The sequence below is a fragment of the Dromaius novaehollandiae genome, chromosome 7, assembly GCF_036370855.1.
Source record: "Dromaius novaehollandiae isolate bDroNov1 chromosome 7, bDroNov1.hap1, whole genome shotgun sequence".
In the NCBI taxonomy this organism is placed as follows: Eukaryota; Metazoa; Chordata; class Aves; order Casuariiformes; family Dromaiidae; genus Dromaius; species Dromaius novaehollandiae.
The window spans coordinates 23,238,625-23,257,650 of NC_088104.1; the positions used below are offsets into that span (position 1 = coordinate 23,238,625).

General features: G+C 40.8%; 1 protein-coding gene across 7 annotated transcripts in view; it reads left to right on the forward strand.

Moving 5' to 3' along the window:
- The first annotated feature begins 25 nt into the window (after positions 1-25).
- The window catches only part of UBR3 (ubiquitin protein ligase E3 component n-recognin 3), a 123,228-nt gene continuing 104,227 nt past the window's right edge, over positions 26-19,026 (forward strand). For 5 of the 7 annotated variants that reach the window (XM_064514908.1, XM_064514909.1, XM_064514910.1 and 2 more), the window contains exons 1-4: positions 26-601; positions 16,327-16,466; positions 16,850-17,008; positions 18,814-18,957. In XM_064514908.1, the coding sequence (XP_064370978.1) occupies positions 153-601; positions 16,327-16,466; positions 16,850-17,008; positions 18,814-18,957 (892 nt within the window). In that variant the 5' untranslated portion in view covers positions 26-152. Of the gene's footprint in view, positions 602-670; positions 744-1,101; positions 1,121-16,326; positions 16,467-16,849; positions 17,009-18,813; positions 18,958-19,026 lie in introns of those variants that run through there. The other 2 variants (XM_064514913.1, XM_064514914.1) reach the window with 2 other exon arrangements.

The following is a 19,026-nucleotide window of genomic DNA, read 5'->3' on the forward strand; positions in this document are numbered from 1 at the left end:
GTCAGGAGGAGGGAGCGGGTGGCGGGCAGGGTGCCGGTTCCCCGGCTATCGCGAGAGGGAGGCGCCGCGGGGAGGGAAGGGAGGCAGGGCGGCGGGGGGAGCCCCGCAGCCGGGAGCCCGGCGCAGCCGTAGCGGCTCCTCAGTTCCCCATCATGGCGGGGGCCGGCGCCAGCGGCCGGAACAAGCGGGCGACGGCGGCGCGGCTGAAGGCGGCGCTGGGCGGCGAGAGCGGCGCGGCGGCGGCGGGAGAGCTGCGGGCGCTGCTGGAGCGGGTGCTGGCGCGGGCGGCGGGCCCGGGCGGCGGCGGCGAGGCGGCGGCCGAGGCGCTGGAGTGGTGCCGCTGCCTGCTGTCGGGCGGCGAGCCGTGGGACAGCTTCGTGCAAGCCGTGCGGGCCTACGACCCGGCCACGCTGTGCGGCCTGGTGTGGACGGCCAACTTCGTGGCCTACCGGTGCCGGACGTGCGGCATCTCGCCCTGCATGAGCCTGTGCGCCGAGTGCTTCCACCAGGGCGAGCACGCCGGGCACGACTACAACATGTTCCGGAGCCAGGCGGGGGGCGCCTGCGACTGCGGCGACAGCAACGTCATGCGGGAGGCCGGGTGAGCGCCGCGCCGCGCCGCGCCGGGCGGCCTGCGCGGGGCGGGCGGGGCGGGGCGGCCACCTGCCGCCGCCGGGGCCGCGGCCGCGCCGCGGGCTGCGTGTGCGGCGTGTGCGGAGCGCCGCGGCCGCCGCCGCCTTCCGGTGAGCGGGGCGGGGGCGGGGGGCGCGCGGCACCTGCTTCCGCCGGGGCGGCGGCGGCGGGGCGGCGGGGCGCGTGCGAGCGCCGCCCTTCACCTTGGCCCGCGCCGGGGTCAGCCGTGCCTCGGGAGCCGGCGCTGCCGCCGGGCGGCCTTCTCCTTGGCTGGGGCCGCACGTGCCTTTTTAGGGCGCTCACGCCGGTCTCGCTGCCCTTCTGGTCTTGCCCGGAGTGCCGGCGCCCAAGGAAGTTGGTAGCGGGGCGCGCGTGGGAGGCAGTGCAGCTCCCGGCTCGCTGTGCTGGCCCTGCGCGGCCGGCCGAGGAGCGTGTCAAAACAGTTGTGCACTTCACGTGGGCAAACGTGCTGAAACGAACGCTTTGGGTAAGAGGGAGCCATTTTTGTGCATTTCCCCCTCTATGACACATTGCGCCTTCTGCATGCTGTTCGCAGCTTTAAATCAAGGAGTTTGTGACTCTTGGACAGATGGCACAAGGCTGGGTTTCAGGAGCCAGGTGGCCTTCGTACCCTGTAAGCGTGCAGGCCTACAGGAGACAAGTCTTAAATACATGGTTAGAGGAAGAGGAAGGTGGTACTTCATTATACCCTTGGGTTACCTTGCTACTCTGTGGTAAAACCAAGGATCTGTCAACTCATCGTTGGGTAGAGGTGATACATAGCCAGTAAACTTAAAATGCACAGCTAGGTGTCTTTGTGGAGTTCACCGTGCTCCTGTTCACTCAATAGAGAGCTAAGGACTTCTCCAGGGCGGTTCGATGCACTGAAGTCAGGCTTCTCTTCTGACTTGCTTTCCAGAATGTTCTCTCTCCTCATTTCCTTCGGCTCGGTAAGGCGGTGGCATGTGTCTCTTAAGAGCCATCTCATCTTTCCCCTGAAAATACTTAGCTGGGGCAGCTAGCAGAAAATTTTAGGAACATATGGAAATGTTAAAACATTCTCCATGGTGCTTTTCATATTTTTAACACTTCTAGCGTTTAATTCTGCTTTACACACTCTATATCTTAGATTTGTTCCATTTTTGCATCTCTGCTTAGGGATTTCACTAATTCTGCTTTGTCCTGTTGCTGTTTAAAGATTGTCGTCTTGACTCTGATTCTTTGGGTCTGTAATCTCCATTCTGCTCTAAGCCTCGACATGGCTTCGTTCTTTGTTTCTTGTTACAATCCCCCCCCGCCCTTGTTTCTCTTGCTACCTGCCTGCCATTTCTTCCTTCCTCCTTGGTGGAATCCTTTCTTGTTTGCAGACTCCCTCCAAGGGAAGACATTTTTTTTCCATCTTTCCCTTTCATCGGTCTCCAGTGGTTTTAGGTGTTCTGCTCCTGAAGAAGTGAGTGGTTCCGTCTTTGTCAGTTTTTGTTCAACATTTGCTGTTTCTGCTTTCCTCAGTATTACTGAAGTTACAGTTCCCCTTGATCTTGAGAAGTAAGAAAAAAAATCTTAACGACACTTCTCGCAGCGCTCTGTTGTGTGGGATAGATTTAGGGCTCCTCTTAGTGGTAGGATTTTAATAGAGCATGTACAGATCAAACTACTTTAAATAAATATTTCTTGAAATGATCTCTGATACCGCTCTCATCCCAGAGTTTATAGCTTTTGCAGTTGTCATTTCCTATTCAAAACATTTTTTTTGAAGGAAGCTGGTTTAATAAATTAAGTTGCTGTTAAATTCACAGTGTAAACAGATGGAAACTCTGGAGAAGTAAGAATATTCTCCCTCATTTCTCTGTTATATTTGTTCTAATTATTATTTCTGATAGTATAAAGGAAGAGTGAACTGTCTTTGGGTGTGAGCTAAGTCCCTTCAGAAGGTTTAAACATTCTGGATAAAGAATTGCATAGTATCACTTCAGCAACACTCTTGAGGCAAACAGTTGATTTTTCTCGTTTTCCTGGAAATACAGGGAGATGATAGATGACAGTAGTATTGGAAACCTACTCTCTCTGCATAAAGTTGCTCCTGCTTAAATAAAGAATTGATGTTAAACCAGTGCAATTAAGTGAACTAGAATCTTCGTTTGTCATTTAAGACAAAGTAGATTAAGTTTAAACCAATGTAAAAACATGAGCACAGTTTTGCCTGTTGACTTGAATTACTTCAATGCAGTATGTTTAGATAAGCTGATTAAACTTTGTGTACACAAATCAGTTACATCGTTACAAAGGTAATACTTAACATGTTAAAGTTAGGAGATCTTTATGTGGATTCAGGAAATAGCAGTGTGTCTAGCCTGATATAACCTTGGCCACTACAGCCTAGGCTTCTATAAATAGCAGGGGAATCAAATGTGGAACCTACTTATGAAGTTTTATCTACCATCTGCCTCCTCAGATAGAATTTTGAATAGACACTGTATATGAAGATTATAGTAACAACAGTTTGTTTCTCTTGGTTCCTGTTATGTGATCTCCCTGAATTTTCTGGATTTTTTTCATTTGATGCACCTTGAAAAATAGTTCTAATGAAGTCTTAGCTAACTGATCTACTATGAAGGAAATCTGTCCAGCTCGCCATGCAGAATATCTTTTCATTTTCTTTAGGATGCTTAATGTAAACCTAAATATGGTTTGGTATAAGGGGGAATGTTAATCTTTCAGTAATAGTTAAAACTATAATCTGCTTTTTTTTGTATCTGGTGCCTTTATATAAGGAAGCCAGCATATAGCATAATAGATGCATGCTGGTTTGTTTTAGGTGCCTTGCATAATTCTCAGTTGTTGTAGAAAACATGGGATTGTCACACCTCTTAAACCTTTTGGTTCCCATGCAAGTTTCAATGTTTTTGATGCTTATGTTAATAAGCAGTAGGTGAGTTGGTCTGACCTAACAGAATATAATTTTGATTTAGAAAATACCTAGGTTTGTAAATTTTAAACATGTAGATGCTTGACAAGGGATTAAAAGCTACTAGTTACAGCAAGGTTTCTTAGACTTTTAAGTGCTGGTGGTAAGTCTCCAGGTGAAAATAGTTTGTAGTCTTCTCCCATATGGTGCCTAACCATGGGCAAATCAAATTTTGCAGCTCCATCAGAGGTAATTAACAATGTTTTGAAGAAGACAGACTCTTCAGTTCTAAAGTGTGTATAGTAGACATGTTCATAGTTCAGCAGGTGAGCTCAGCTGTTGGAAAAAAATGCAATTGAACAGAGGACGTTCAGACTGGAATAATTTTTGATAGTTTCTCTTAATGAAACTGTAATTTATAAAATCACCTTGAAGGAAGTAATATGTCATGTGGTTATAATAAGAGAATAACTAGTTGGTGATCTGCTACTGATGAGTCCGGTCTTGTTTCTGTGGCTGTCTTGTTCTGGTTCCCCTTTAACTCTGTATACAATAACCTCATATACTAGAGAGCCTCTACGCTTTGGCTGTTTCGTTCCCCTGTGTCCTGTTTCTGAGTGTGCCTCGCTGTGTGTTGACTTATATTTGTTAAATTAATCATGTGGGAAGCAGATGTTTTAGTGTTGCATTACAGTGCAAAGAGAATAATATCTCCATCAAGAGTTACATATCCTGAAAGGCAAAAAGCCAGGTTAAGAATTTCATTAAACAGCTTTTGCACTGATGTTCGCTGTGTATTTGATGGTAGTTATGGCAACCATTGACATAGAGCATTGCCTTCTCATGACTTATATAAAAGGTTCTAAGAAATTATCTATTTCTACTTGCAACAGTGGGCCATTTCTTTGTCAGTAAGCACGTATGAAGCCAAAAAACCTGTGGTCATAAGAAAGGTGACTCTTATAGATTGATATTCTAGGCCACATGTTGAAAAGCACCTTCAGGTACCTAGCTCCAGGTTTTCTGCAGTCCTGTCGCTAATGATCCATACTTGTTTTTCCATTCAGCTCTGCTGTGTTAGAGTATACAACATGGTAGGTTTTGTGGAGATCCCATCTGATCTGCACATTAGATCAGACTTCTCTCTTTTTTTGTTTTGTCTCTGTTAGGATTTATGTATCTGGGTCTACCATGATCCCATAGGAAAAGGATTCAGTCACCATAGAATTCTCTTTGTTTCTTTTTGATACTGAAGAGTGTGAGAAGTATATTCTTCAGTTTCTAACCTGCTAATTTTCTCTTAATTTAGTTTACCTAGAATAAGCTTTGCATTTTCAGTGCATTAAAATGGTTTGCACCTAGGAGGTGTTACTGAATAGTTATTTTTCCGTAAATTTCATAGCCTTGGACATTAGGTAGCTAGTATTGGTGACTTGCTACGTTGTCCCCGTGTTCTTCTTCTGACTTCGATTCCTTCTTTTATCCCTCTTTAGAGACACTTCCTAACAGAAGCTTATTTCAAAATGAACGGTCTTGCTGTGTTATTTGCAAGCTGTAGAAAAATAGTTGCTCTTTCTGTTACCTTCTTTTCCTGAATAAGAGTAAAGGACCTTTTTCCTCTTCTAGACTTGAGAAAACTTTCAAAAACAGACAGACAACTAAAAAAGCAAGCTTTCTGACTTGCTGTTGAGAAAGTTGTTTCAATAGTGACCTTGGGATATGTTTTGACCCCGCTCAACAGGCGGGATCTCTTATGTCATCCTATGTTGTAGCAGTGGTGATCCACTTGAGATCAGAGACGGCAGATCTGTCTGAGGCTGAGTACTGGAACCTATAGATAATCAGTCTTTTACTGGCATTAACTAGATTATGTGGTTGTTTTATGGACTTGAAATCACCAGTGAATCAGCCATTTAATGTACATCACATGATGCTGCTTCAAGATTGTCCCTTCCGATGTGATTCCGTCCCTTCTATTCTTCTTTAACAGTAGACAAGAAAGTTTCAGTTCTCCAGGATCTGGAGGCTTGGCTTGGCTAGGCTTGATGATATAGCCTCACAGGGCAAAAAGGTGCTCTTTTGGACCTTTCTCCAAGAAGCTGCTGATCATGAATGCTTCAGGAACAGGCTGGGACCCTATGCATTGGCAAGAAGCTTAGCCTCTGAGCTTTGTGAAGCTGTGTAAAAAAGTGCTTGCATTCAGGGTTGTTGGCTTGGTACAAATGGCATTCTTTAGGATCTCTATCAACTCTCCACAGCTTCTCTGCTTTTAAAGTCCTTCAGGCTACCAAAGGTTTCTGGGTGAAGAGACTGAGGAGAAGTCTGAGCTGTACTGCTCATTACCCTGGCCTGGGAGTCTGAAGAAACCTATGGTTGTGTCCTTCTGTGGTGGGTGCTACTATTCAAAACAAATAAACTCCACTGCCTAATCCACCACATATAAGGTACGGGAATTCGTGTTGGGATTCACACTGACTGCAGCATTTCAAAGAACTACAGATACCATGCAGTAAAAAACTGGTTCCTTCTGCCTTCCCTCTCCGTCACCCGCAGGTGTAAAGGTCAGTATTGTGTCTTGCTGCCTAGGATTCTGCAGTAGCATTCAGTAGTTTTTGCAGAGCTTCCTTGGAAAGTGATCCTTAAGAATGGCTCTAATTGGGACTATATCAGCCTCTAAATTAGTTGCTGCAGTGTTTTCCGAGTGGTTGACAGCCAAGTGATAATTTTGGATTATTGCTTTTATAGCTGTGGCTTGCCTCGCAGCTGCGTACTTTATACATGCCTCAGTAGTTACATGCAGTTGTTTCAAAGGTGTCGATAAGGATCTGAAGTGGCTGTCACCTTTTGGGACTCAAACGTATCAATATGCTTAACTTTAAATGTTCATAAGCTTGACCTCTTGCTGTGTTAGCCATTGTACAGACTTAGACTAAATAATAGTTCCATTCCCAAAGCTTTTGCTGTTGGGGACAGTCTGGTTTGAAGAACAGAACAGTAATCTAGAGACTGATCTCACAAGATATTACTGTTGTATACCTTACCTTTTCTGAAATTGATTTATTTCTTGCATGATTTGCATATACTTTTCTTAATATACCTTGATATATATTCAGTTGTAAGAAACACTAGTGTTCTGGAAGTCTATGAAAACAGTCTTGTTTAGATTTGAGCTAACCAGTGTTGATTTTCATACAGCATTTAGTATCTCTGGTGTGAAACTCGCAGAAACATACTTTCCAAGAATACTGCAAATATATATATAATTTGTACTCTGTTTGGTGGAGGCCTGACCAAAGCAGAATCTTCAGTTCAAGTTGACAGTTCTTATTAAAATCCAATCAGCATATTTAAATCCTCAAAAATAAAGCTTTTTACATTTGTCTAGCACTATCCAGTCTCTTAGAACTTTGTCAGACTTGAAGTGTTCAGGCGCAAGTGTTACATGCCGGATGTTTGACTTGCTTAAATTTTCTTGGGATACTTTAGGTGTTTCCTTAGCCAGAAAGATATTTTTAAAATCTATTCTGGAAACTCTTGCTTTTGCTTTTCTAAATAAAAGATGTAGTGCCTTTATGCTTTAAGGTAGATAGTTGATGGGATTCTGAAAACAACTGGGCAAGGAGACTGCATCTGAACTCATGGTTTGGGGAGGAAGGGAGGGCCAAGCACAGGTGGAGCTGATGGAGGATTGGGCCCATGTGGTCTGTTTGCTGATCTGCTCACCTCTCACATCTGCTTTTGAAGGCAGCTAGGAATTTTGCTTTGAGAGTGCTACAGAAAGCAAGGAACTCTGAGATGAACTCTAACTGCTCCGAGGTACTAAAAACTATGAAGTTTAGCATCCAAAACTAGAATATGTATTGTATCTTAGTCTCTATCCTCAGTTCCATATTTGAAAAAAAGTAGATATTTGTAGTCTCAAAAGTATGTCTTAAAAGAATTTTGAACACTGTTAATTTTCTTATGGGCTTTTTTTAAGCAACCTTCATGAAATTTGTTTTTAAGAGTTGAATTTGAAGATTATTCACTTCTCTGCCTTCTTTATCACAATGAAATTCTGAATTAACTGCTCATTTAATGAGTACAGTTGATTTACCAACTGAAAAAGCCACAGTTCCTGTTGAAAATATGGTTAGAGACAGTATTAATACATGCAAATGGATGAATTAAGATTATGTCAGTAATGTTAATGTTGTCATTAACAAAGTAACTGACACTCTTTTAACTTGCCAGGGCTTTGCTTTGCAATCAATGATGTTCTCTTTGGTGTAGCTTTTCAAATGGGTATTGGACTTGTAAGTTTGCTATCTGTGTTTCTGATATTATAAAAATGTATTTAAAATAGTGTGTAAATTGAGGCTTTTGGATCAAACTAGGTAGATGCAAGCTGTACTTAAATGCAGTTGCAGGGCTGTAATTATATCCCAGAGCAGCCAACCCTTTTGCAGCAGTATTTATAATATATATAATATAATAATAAGAGTATTTTGCAGCAGAAAGTAGTCTTACTGTTTTGAGTTACTTGACTTTCTATCAAAATGCTCAAATTCAGCTACTTCTGTGGGGCCTGTGACTTGAATGTTAAATGATAAAGGAGGCATTCGGACATAGGCTCAGCTACAACTTCACGCAAACTCCTTTCCTGCTCATTCTCTGAATATCTCTAAGGTTTACCTTTTCTTCTCAGCCCAGCAACTCAGATCTGTTACACTAACCAGCTCCAGCTTATTTGACTGATAGTCCTGTCTCATCTTTTCTGCTTTCTTCCTGTCCTGAAATGCTGACTGACCTCCCCAATAACTCATACATGTTCAATGTTTGATTAAAAACTGAATTTGTATTCAGCTTGTATTCAAACTCTGATGCGGCTTGTCCGATAAGAATGAAGTTGTACGTTGCATTTTGCTCAGAGTTTGCAAAAGATAAATGTGAAATTTCAAATGAGAATTAATTACACGTATGTCATTACTCTAAGATATCCATAAAATGACTGGAGAAGTGTTTCAAGCATTTTCTCAGTAATAGTTTCTTTTACTGCATGAAACCGTGAGGGAGTACATACCTCCGTTTCTAGTTATTGTGCTGTAGCACCATCCAGAAACATTGCACTACCACCCTTGTTGAAGAGGAGTTGAAAAGAATTCTGAAATGTCTTGTATAAAAGTGTTCCTGTTGCATGTGCTTTATGGAAAAGCGGAAGTCTTATTCTATATGGCTGCATAAACAGACTTCATAAATGATGGAAGCTATGCTAGCTGGCTGTTTCGAGCTGAATAACTTGTAGAGAAATTTCATGCATTTTGAAAGCAGCTTCTCGGTCTTTAATCGTGTTTTTATACGTTTTAAACAACATCTTTGTAAAACAAGATTTTTCAGTTTGCTATGTTTTATTGGCCTTGTAATTATTGAAGTGGTGATTAAAAGGGGATGGGCAAGACATTTTGTAATGATACATGCTGTGTACGTGCACTATTGTGCAGTTTATAGCAGTATCAAGTGAAACCTCTGATGAATGTGTACTGATATTTTTCACTTTAAAAAAACTGAATCACGTTGATCACACTTATTTTTTGAAAGTTTTGTGGGTTTTGTTTCTTTTAGGTCCTTCCATCTCTCTCTTTCCCTCCCTCCCCCCCCCCCCAAAAAAAAGTCTTATGATTCTATTTTTCAGTGACAAGGGACTTATTTCAGGTTATCACAAAGACTGTGAATTCTTTATTCTCCTAGCAGCCAACAATTTTAGACATGCTGCCCTTTCTGGTTTTAAATTAGCCAGTATAAAATATGGGTTGTTGTTTTGTTTTGTTTTGTTTTTTTTGCTTTCTGAGCTATTGATGGAAAACTAGCTGCCATCTCTTTCCTTTATTAGAAATCTAGCTTTCTGAATTCTTGTTTTTCTTTGGTTTTTTTTGGATGTATTCAACCTAGTTGTGTAATGCTGAGCAGCACTTTGGTATCTTATCATTAAACCTGCTAGATTTACTGTTTCTGACTTATTATGCCCACTTATATACTAATGAAACTCATTGCAAGTTTATCTGCATTACCAGCTGTTTAATTGCTTTCCATCTGAGAACTAATGGGAATAACAGAAATGCTCTTCTGCAGTTTCCTTGCTTTTTGTCTTGCTGGAGAGCTTTGCTACACTGTTAAGAGTTTCTGGTGACTTGCATGCCTCTCCTCCTCCTTTTCCGCAAGGATCAGAATAACTTTTAGGAATCTAATCTGTGATTTCTAGCCTCCTAACCTGGCTAAATAGCTTTGTCATGAAGGCTTAATGTGTGGAAAGATGTCCTTTAAAGGTGTGCTTGGGTTTTCTTTTTTGGGAAGCCGTCAGCTCTTCTACCATGTTTCATTGTCCTTCTCTGCTGTGTCTCTACTTTGGAGCTTTCCTGATTAGGAGGGCGAGACTGACATCTCTCCAGTCAGTTCTGCTTCTGGTCAGTGCCTCTAATAGCAGAAATGCAAATACTTGGTTTTTGTCACTGATCTCCTCCATTACTCACAGCTTTCTTAAAGAGCAGTATCAGAAGAGCACTCATTCCTCAGACCTTGAAGTCAGTAACATATTGGTTCATTGTTGGAAGCCTATTTGGAGGCAAAATGAAGAAATGTAACTATTGAAATTTAATTATTGGAGGGGGAAAAAAACCCAAAACCATAATTTTCAAAGAAATAGTTGGTTTATTTCTCTGCATTTCTTCAGAGTTAACATGATGCTTGTTGTTGGTTAGTGAAAGTGTATTTACAAGGTTACAATGTATCAAAGTCCTTTCGCTTGGAGATAAGCTTCTACTCCTGATATGAAAGGTGTATTTTACTCTGAATTGAGAGTTGTTTTAATAAGTGACCTGCAAAGGCAGCAAAAACCCTTTAAAGACTCTACTAGAATATAAAGAATGAAAAGTGAGTTCACAAGGACTCTGAGAGACTGTACCTCAATAGCACTCAAAAATATTTTGCATTTTGTGATCTATTTTGTAGAAACAGTGTACATAACCATTTTATTTGCTCTTTAGTTTTGCGGTGGGGACAAAATGCATGGTCTTTTTAAAATACGTGTTGAATTCTTATTTACAAATTTTATTCATTTCGTTTGACTACTTTCTGAAACATTACATGACATTATCAGTCATGCAATAAACAATGTGCAACATCTTAAATTAAAAGAAGTCAGTTTAAGCATGACTTATTACGAATTGAAAAATCAGTTAAATGTTTACTTTCTTTCCTTAGGATTTGAGTGTCAGTAGCTTCTATTTGGGTCCTTTCCTTTGGAAGAGTAACTGTTACCTACATTCTTGTCCCCAGAAGTTTCTATCAGAGTCAGGTGCTTGTTGTGCAGAGTGCTGTACAACATGGGTAAAAAGAGGGGCCTTCTTCTGACAGCTTGATAATCTAATTTAAAACGAAGTACTCTTTAAACATGGGAAGAAGGGGGTGAAATAGTGAGAGAAAAGTGAGGGTAAAAATAGCCTCTGTGTGTGTATATGTATGAACTTATGTCAAGCTTCTGGAATGTGACTGAAACTTGAGACACGGTGGGACGTAGCGTAAGGAGGCCCGCACGACTGTTCAAAAGCTGTGAAGGTGCGGCCTGGCTGGCGAAGTGCTGACGGCACTCGTCAGCTGCTGAAATAACTGGGGAAGTTTAAAAATTCATCTTCCAAAGTGGAGAACTTGGCTTCATAGTGAGCCCGGCATCTACCTGATCTACTGGATGCAGGAAAACAGACAGCATCTTCCTGCATCGTTGGGTCTTTGTTCTGTGTGTTTTGCCTCCCTGTCAGATGAACAGGGAAAGGAACGATGACAAGATGATTCAGGGATTTCAGTGCAATTTCCAAGGAGACAGGTCAGCCACAGTGTGAGTAGATTTAAGCTGGCCCTGTGAAATTGCACTCTGTTTTTTTTGAAGAGTAAATAGCTTTTTGCTATTTCCTGAGCTGGTTTAACATAGGATGAGTTGAGTGCCAGTGCTGGAACACAGAAGAGGGCAGAAGACCGGATTGTGGCAGGGCTGGCCTTCAGCTTCAGCATTTGTGGAACTGTTGTCTAAAACCACAGTAATTAGTAGGACAAATCGGGGATATTTTACCTGAAGCCAGTTTTTAAAATACATTTTGGAAATTCACAGTGGAACTATTAAAGTCTGAAATAGTAGGGCAGTATGGAATGAATCTGGAAAGTCTAAAGTGAAGGTTTCTCATAAAATGATAATGTGCTTATGTTGATAATGCATAGTATTCCGTACTGTTATGCAACTGTCAGTTTTCATAGGCATCTTAAATGTAAGATATCAATGCAACGTAAGAAATTTCAGGAATTGTATTAGAAGTCATGTGGATAAGGTTGCTTGTTAAACCCTTATTTTTATTTAATTGCAAGTTACTGTTATTGTCTCCTTTTGCTGAAATTAGCTGTATCTTTTTGTGAAAAAGCAATTTCAAAGGTAGGAAACTGCATGGAAAGCATAAACCTCAGTATATTGTTGAGTTGGCAATAGGCATAAGGAAAAAAGGTGATGAGTTTGTCCGTAGACCTGTATTTCAGGTCTAACTCCCACGTTAGCCCTTCGTGTAAACAATAGACTTGTTGGAAAAAGCCTTTTTGCAATATTGAGAAGGTACGTAATAGAACTAGAGATGGATGTGACCTGTTAGTTATCCAGTCAGTTTTCCTCTCCATAGTTTAACTTCTGTATGTATTTTTTCTTTTCATATTTCTTTAGATGTAGATTATAAAGGAGGAATATATTTCATCATATCTGATTTATATCAGCCTTTCTTAAACCCCTGTTAGACGGTTCTTACTTTTGCCTGCTCTAAGTGCTGGAGTTCCTAGGCTGAATGCTATCAGGATAGATGTGGAAAATTCCCTCTTTTATGGTCAATTAAAACCCTATTTTGATAATCTTTGGAGCATTATGAAATGTATATTTGTTTGGATGGACGCTTGTGTAACTAAGGTAAGGAAGCTCTTTTAGAAATACAAAGAACTGACTATGGCATAGCCTTGTCTGCTGTTTGTCCAGTGGCTGTGTGGGACATTGGTGAAATTTATTACAGCTGTCTCTTTCTGCCAGAATAAGTCGTTTCAACTCTTTTCTGCCTTGTCACAGCTTGGGGTTCTGGCTCTTCTTTAGTTAAAACATCTGTTTTTTAATTCTGAAGCTCTTCCAATTCATTGTCTAGTGGTTTGATCAATATTTGTAGAAGAATTGTGTGGCACTGTGAAAAGGCCGTAGAACTGTGCGTAGAACAGAGGATCAGTATTGCAGGGTTATGTAGTAACGTTTGGTGGCAGGATTGGTTTTCCAGAGTTTAGAATAAGAGTCTCATAAGTCAGTATTGTAAACTTGAGTTCAGTAAGGTTTCCTCAGCCTGTTTGCTGAACAATAACCTTCTGAGCATTGGCTTTCTAGAACATTTTGACTTAGATTAATTCTTGCCCTTGAAATTCAGGATGGCCAAGCAATTGGCAGTAGCAAGTCATGTCAGTAAAGACTTATTCTGGATCCTGTGCACGTTTCTAGCTGTTAGTTAAGCTGTGGATCTTGTATTGATTTAGGACAGTGCCACCACCTTTGAATTGTAAATATGGAATTAAAAAATATGGAATGTGGCTCATGTTTTAAAATGTTTAACCAGTCTCATAGCCTTCTATGATGGGATGACTGGCTGGGTAGATGAGGGGAAAGCAGTGGATGTTGTCTACCTTGACGTCAGTAAGACTTTCGACGCTGTCTCCTGTAACATCCGCATAGGCAAGCTCAGGAAGTGCAGGCGAGATGAGTGGACAGTGAGGTAGATTGAGAACTGGCTGAATGGCAGAGCTCAGAGGGATGTGATCAGTGGTGCAAAGTCTAGTTGGAGGCCTGTGGCTAGTGGTGTCCCCTGGGGGCCAGTACTGGGTCCAATATTCAACTTATTCATCAGTGACCTGGATGAAGGGACAGAGTGCACCCTCACAAGTTTGCTGATGATACCGAACTGGGAGGAGTGGCTGACACCCCAGAGGGCTGTGCTGCCATTCAGAGGGACCTCAACAGGCTGGAGAAACAGGCAGAGAGGAACCTCATGAAGTTCAGCAAGGCAAGTGCAGGGTCCTGCACCTAGGGAGGAATAACTCCATGCATCGGTGCAGGCTGGGGGCTGACCTGCTGGAAAGCAGCTCTGCAGAGAAGGACCTGGGAGTGCTGGTGGACAACAAGTTGACCATGAGCCAGCAGTGTGCCCTCGTGGCCAAGAAAGCCAATGATATCTTGGGTTGCCTTAGGAAGAGCATTGCCAGCAGGTCGAGGGAGGTGATCCTCCCCCTCTACTCAGCCCTGGTGAGGCCACATCTGGAGTGCTGTGTCCAGTGCTGGGCTCCCCAGTACAAGAGAGAGATGGAGCTCCTGGAGCAAGTCCAGCGAAGGGCTACTAAGATGATTAGGGGACTGAAGCATTTCTCATATGAGGAAAGGCTGAGAGAGCTGGGCCTGTTCAGTCTGGAGAAGAGAAGACTGAGGAGGGATCTTACCAATGTGTATAAGTATCTGAAGGCAGGGTGTAGAGAGGATGGGGCCAGACTCTTTTCAGTGGGAGGCAACAGGCACAAACTGAAACACAGAAGGTTCCATCTGAACATGAGGGAAAACTTCTTTCCTGTGAGGGTGACAGAGCACTGGAACAGGTTGCCCAGAGAGGTTGTGGAGTCTCCTTCTCTGGAGATGTTCAGAAGCCGTCTGGACACAATCTTGGGCAACGTGCTCTAGGTGAGCCGGCTTGAGCAGGGGGGGTTGGACTAGATGACCTCCAGAAGTCCCTTCCCATCTCATCATTCTGTGATTCTCTGATAACAATAATATCACATTTTGTAAGTCAGTGGTGCTTTCTTGGGAATCTTGTGAGAAGACCTGATTCATATCCTTCAGCTACAGCATATAATAGGTTTGCAATAACTAATCCATAGACTAATTCACAAGTGGTACCCTGGAATAGGCTTCTCGGGGGAACAGAACTTTTTATTTTTGTGGAAGCCTTGTACTTAGAAGAAGCTGGGATTCAAAACTGCTTTACAAATGAGTTAATAGATTTTTTTTTTGTTACAGGGATCCCTTAGCTTGAGATGATAACCAGTGAAAATGAGCCTTTTGGCTGAATGCAAAATATTCAAAGGGGACCTGTAAAATATTTTAAAACACACTGTATAATAATTCATTCCTAGTGTGTCTGTAAGTCTTTCTTTTTGTTACTTTTGATCTCACCTTATAAAGGGAGTGGGTGAAAGGGAAACCAAATACCTCAAGGTAATAAAAGAGGTACTATATTGCAGCACAGAAAAGCCAGATTTGTGATTTATCGCAGTTTGGATTTCTGTATGCAGATGAGTCAAAAGTGAATGCTTTTCTTAAGTTCCTTTTTGTGCATTAAATAACAGAAAGTTGACAGACTTCACTGAATTCTTTTCTCTCAGGTACTTTTCCCCCCAGAAATGGATAGGCTATATAGACAAACTGCAAGTCATCCAGCTAGTACCAGCCTTGTTTACCTTTTCTTAATAAAAAGTGTCATCTGTGTGTATTAAAGGAGAAGCTCTTAGTCTTTAGTCTTGTGAAGATGCTAGCTATGTTTTGAAAACAATGGACTGGTGGAGGTACTGTTTTAATCATTTACTCTTAGAGGTTTTTTTGGTCCTAAATTCTTGCTTTGTGAGCTGTATTTTTCTTTTATTTCCTTCTTCTCTTGAAGGCGATACTTTAATGATACTCAAGGAAGAAAGGCTTACACTGTAGAAAATAATGGGTTTCTTTTGGAAGTTGTGGTGTAGCAAATACAGTGATGGCATGAAAAAATTTAGCAAACAATTTTCATATTCAGAGAAAGCCATTTGTCAGAGATATTGAATCCACTTCTGAATCTTTATGTTGAAAAATTAATAGTTAATGGTAAAATATAGTGACTTTTCCCAGTAAAATATTGTGATCTTACTTTATTCCTTCTTAGCTTCTTTTTTGACATGAGTAAATAAACCTTTGATGTTAATAAGTGGCCTTTCTAAAAATAGGTTGGGAGCAGGAAAGAATTCAGTGGCTCTTGAATCAGGCTCATGTTAAGTCAGTGGGAAATCATTCTGTCTGCTCTAGTGGGGTTTGGCTCAAGCTCATGTCATTGTGTATTAGCCAAGCCTTAGCTACTGTCCTACGTGAATTCTGCAGAGAATGTTTTCTTTTATTTTTAAGTGAAGTGCTTCACACAATTTTTGTAGGGTGTTTCTATTATCCTTTTATAAGTAAATTTTGGTTGCTCTGTGTTTGGAATAGATGCTGATCCTGCAAACTCTTATACTTTTGGAAGTTTTTACTAGTATCGGAAGACTTGGTTCTCTGAAAAGGGCTTGAAGGATCAGGCCCACCTCTGACTATTTCACAGAGGGAAAGAAACTGTTTTAGTTGGGTACTTCCAATTGGATTGTTTAGAAATTGGGAGGTACGTCTTACTGAAGAGAAATACTGTTTTCTTCTAATTGTTCTGTAGAAGATGCTTCTAACATGTATGGAAAGAAATTATGATGTTGGATAGTTCTAATGTTGTGAGGGAAAAAATTGTCGACTTTATAATTTGCTGCAGTCAGAAGCAGGATGGATTTGAACATAGTATTTGGAATTTCAGAATACCATCACCACACCAGCTTTAATGTAAAAATATATGTTCTCTGGAAAATGAAAAAGATAATGTTTTTCTTAGTATATGTTAACTTTGCTGAGCTGGGCTTGACTAACGTTTTTCTCGTCTGTTTTACAGGTTTTGTAAAAGACACCGGATTAAGTCAAATTCAAATGTTCCATGTGTCCCGAAAGACTTGTTGATGATGTCAGAATTAGTTCTTCCACAGTTCATCTTTAGTCTTATTCAGCACTTAAGAGAGGGATATAATGAGCCTGGTATGTTTAAAATTTGTATGTCTCTAACATATCTTACCATGCTTATCATTTGCTTTGCAGTCTGTGAAGGCTCTGTACATGAATATAGGCATGCTATCTGTAGCTTGAATGCATATAGTGTGACTCTCATGCAGTTTTCCTAACCAAGTTACTGCCTGGCTAGAATATTTGATTATCTTCTCTGCTGAAGAGCTTCTTAACATGAAATATGTTTTAAGGTTACCTAATACTGTGTTGAGCTCTTCCAGAAAGTGAAATGATGGTTAATTTAAAATTTGTGCATGTAAGTTTTAGAGCATTTATAAATTAATTTCTGCCTTGTGAAGCTCTTGAACAAATTAACTTACATTTACACCAGAACTTCTTGTTATGTGATTTTTCAGCTCTTGATCTGCCTTCAGAGAAGGACCTTCATAAAATCCTTCAGGTTTTGGAGCCTCATGTTTCCTTTCTAGAAGATTTGACCAAAATGGGAGGAGCAATGCGATCGGTTCTTACCCAGGTTTTGACTAGCCAACAGTTCTATAAGGATCTTAGCTCTGGTATGCTTGTGTTGTTTCTAATAAGTAAATGTTGAAATTATGAAGACTTATGAAGAAGCAAAAGTTTTGTTTATCAGTTGAGTACTGCGTGTTTTTATAAAACTTCTCAAAACCCAGAAGAATACATGTTTTTAAGGACTTCTTTTGTTGTTGATTGGGGGGAGTGGGGAGTGAGCTTCAAGAGCTGCTAGGAAAATTCCTTAATATGACTTATGGAACAGAGTCTTCTATCTTGTGTGTCCCAAATAGCTTTATGAATATACATCGTTTCAGTAAGAATTTTTATAATGGATCCCTTCTCTTTAAAGTTAAGTGAATGTGGCAACCTAGTGCTGAAATAAGATGTATTAAGCTTATTTGAAGTGGAACTTATTTGACTTATTTTAGGATCTGGTCTTGCACAGGTTGTGGGAGGATACCTTCTGAATTGCAAAACACTATAGTCTGTTCTGCACTTCTCTTCAAATCTTTTTTCCTTTTTTTCTTAAAAGAAATCCAAAAACTCCTCTGAAACAATTATTTGTTCCATTCTCTACCAAGTTTCAATGAATCTAGAAGTGTTGGGCAGTCACACTTGTGAAAAACTGCTATAAACTAACTCTGTCTTGTTTTCATGTGATTAGAAGCCCTCATTGTTGAGTTTCATGCATACTTCCTGTGCATAGGTGTGGAACAAATAGGAGTTAGTGTAGTTCTAACTTCTGCCTGGGCACCAGTTGAAGAGGCAATCTCCAAGACAGTGATCTTTATTTGAAAGGAGAAATGCTCAGGAATGCTGCTGCAGGGACAGTCGTCTTTACCCTGTTTCCTTTGTCTTCGTCTCCCCTGCCAGTTTTCAGATCCGTGTTTAATAACACTTCAATGGGAAAACTTTAATGGCTTCTCTTTTCCTATGCATGATGGGTTTCCTGAGCTAGAAAAGTGGGACGGGATGGAAAATAAGGTGTACTTATTTGGACTTCTGGAATGGGGAGTATGCTTCTCTGAGTAGGTACAGTTTCTGGGTAGGAAAAGCAAAAAAGAGCATTTTAAAGCAAAACTTGCACTTCTAACTTTGTGAAAGGTACACAGCTGAAAGGATGCTGTCATCTTCTTCCTGTTTTCTTTTTTTCTTAAACACCTGCAACAATTTGCTCTTCTAAAGTTTATCTTTTCCTTATGGGAGATTTTTTTTTTCAATCCCTTTCTTTGTGAAAATTTTATTTGAAAGTATGCACTGTGACTTTCAGTCAGCAGACAGTTGAAGTGATGAAATCTTTAGGGATAGTCTTGGCTAATTGCAGCTACCAGAATTTGATCTTTAAAAGGAAAAATTGCAAACAAATCATTATTGGATTTCCTTTTTTTTTTTCCCTTGGAAATTTAGGCTTCTGTCCCTTAAAATTCAGGCTTTCTGAGTTTAACCTCTTTATTGATCAATTTTATTACAGATTCTTTTATTTTCATTGTTTTGAAGTTTCAAAACAACTCCCATTTTGCTGTAGTATTATGATGGCAGTGCTGGTAAAATAGAAAGGAAGTGCATCACATAGAAACGAAGAAAAACGTGTTGATTTGGAGGGGAAAAATTAAAAAGGTTTCTAGTCTTTTGGATTTCAGTTCTACAGCTGAAAAACTTCTTAGTTTGTACTTCTTATAATTGTATAGCTTATTAAAGCATTGTGGACCATGTTTAGATTGCTTAATCCTGTAAAATAAATTTTGAGAAAGAGTCTTATTACACAGAGCCTTTTGTATAGGATGTTAAGTACACAAACCACGTAGCTGTTGTTATACTTTAATGCTGTTTTAAATATGTATTCAAGGTGTTGGAGAGAATGCATGTGCAAAGACAAGTCATGAAAAGTACCTCATAGCTTTGAAAGGCTCCGGACTGGCATTTCCTGAGGATAAACTTGCATGTGGTATGCAGGAACAAGGAGCTGGAACTAGCACATCAGCAGTTCAAGGTTTGTGTAGAAAAATATTTTAAGTAAAGACTTGATTATTTCTATTTTTTAGATAAACTCTTCTCCTTT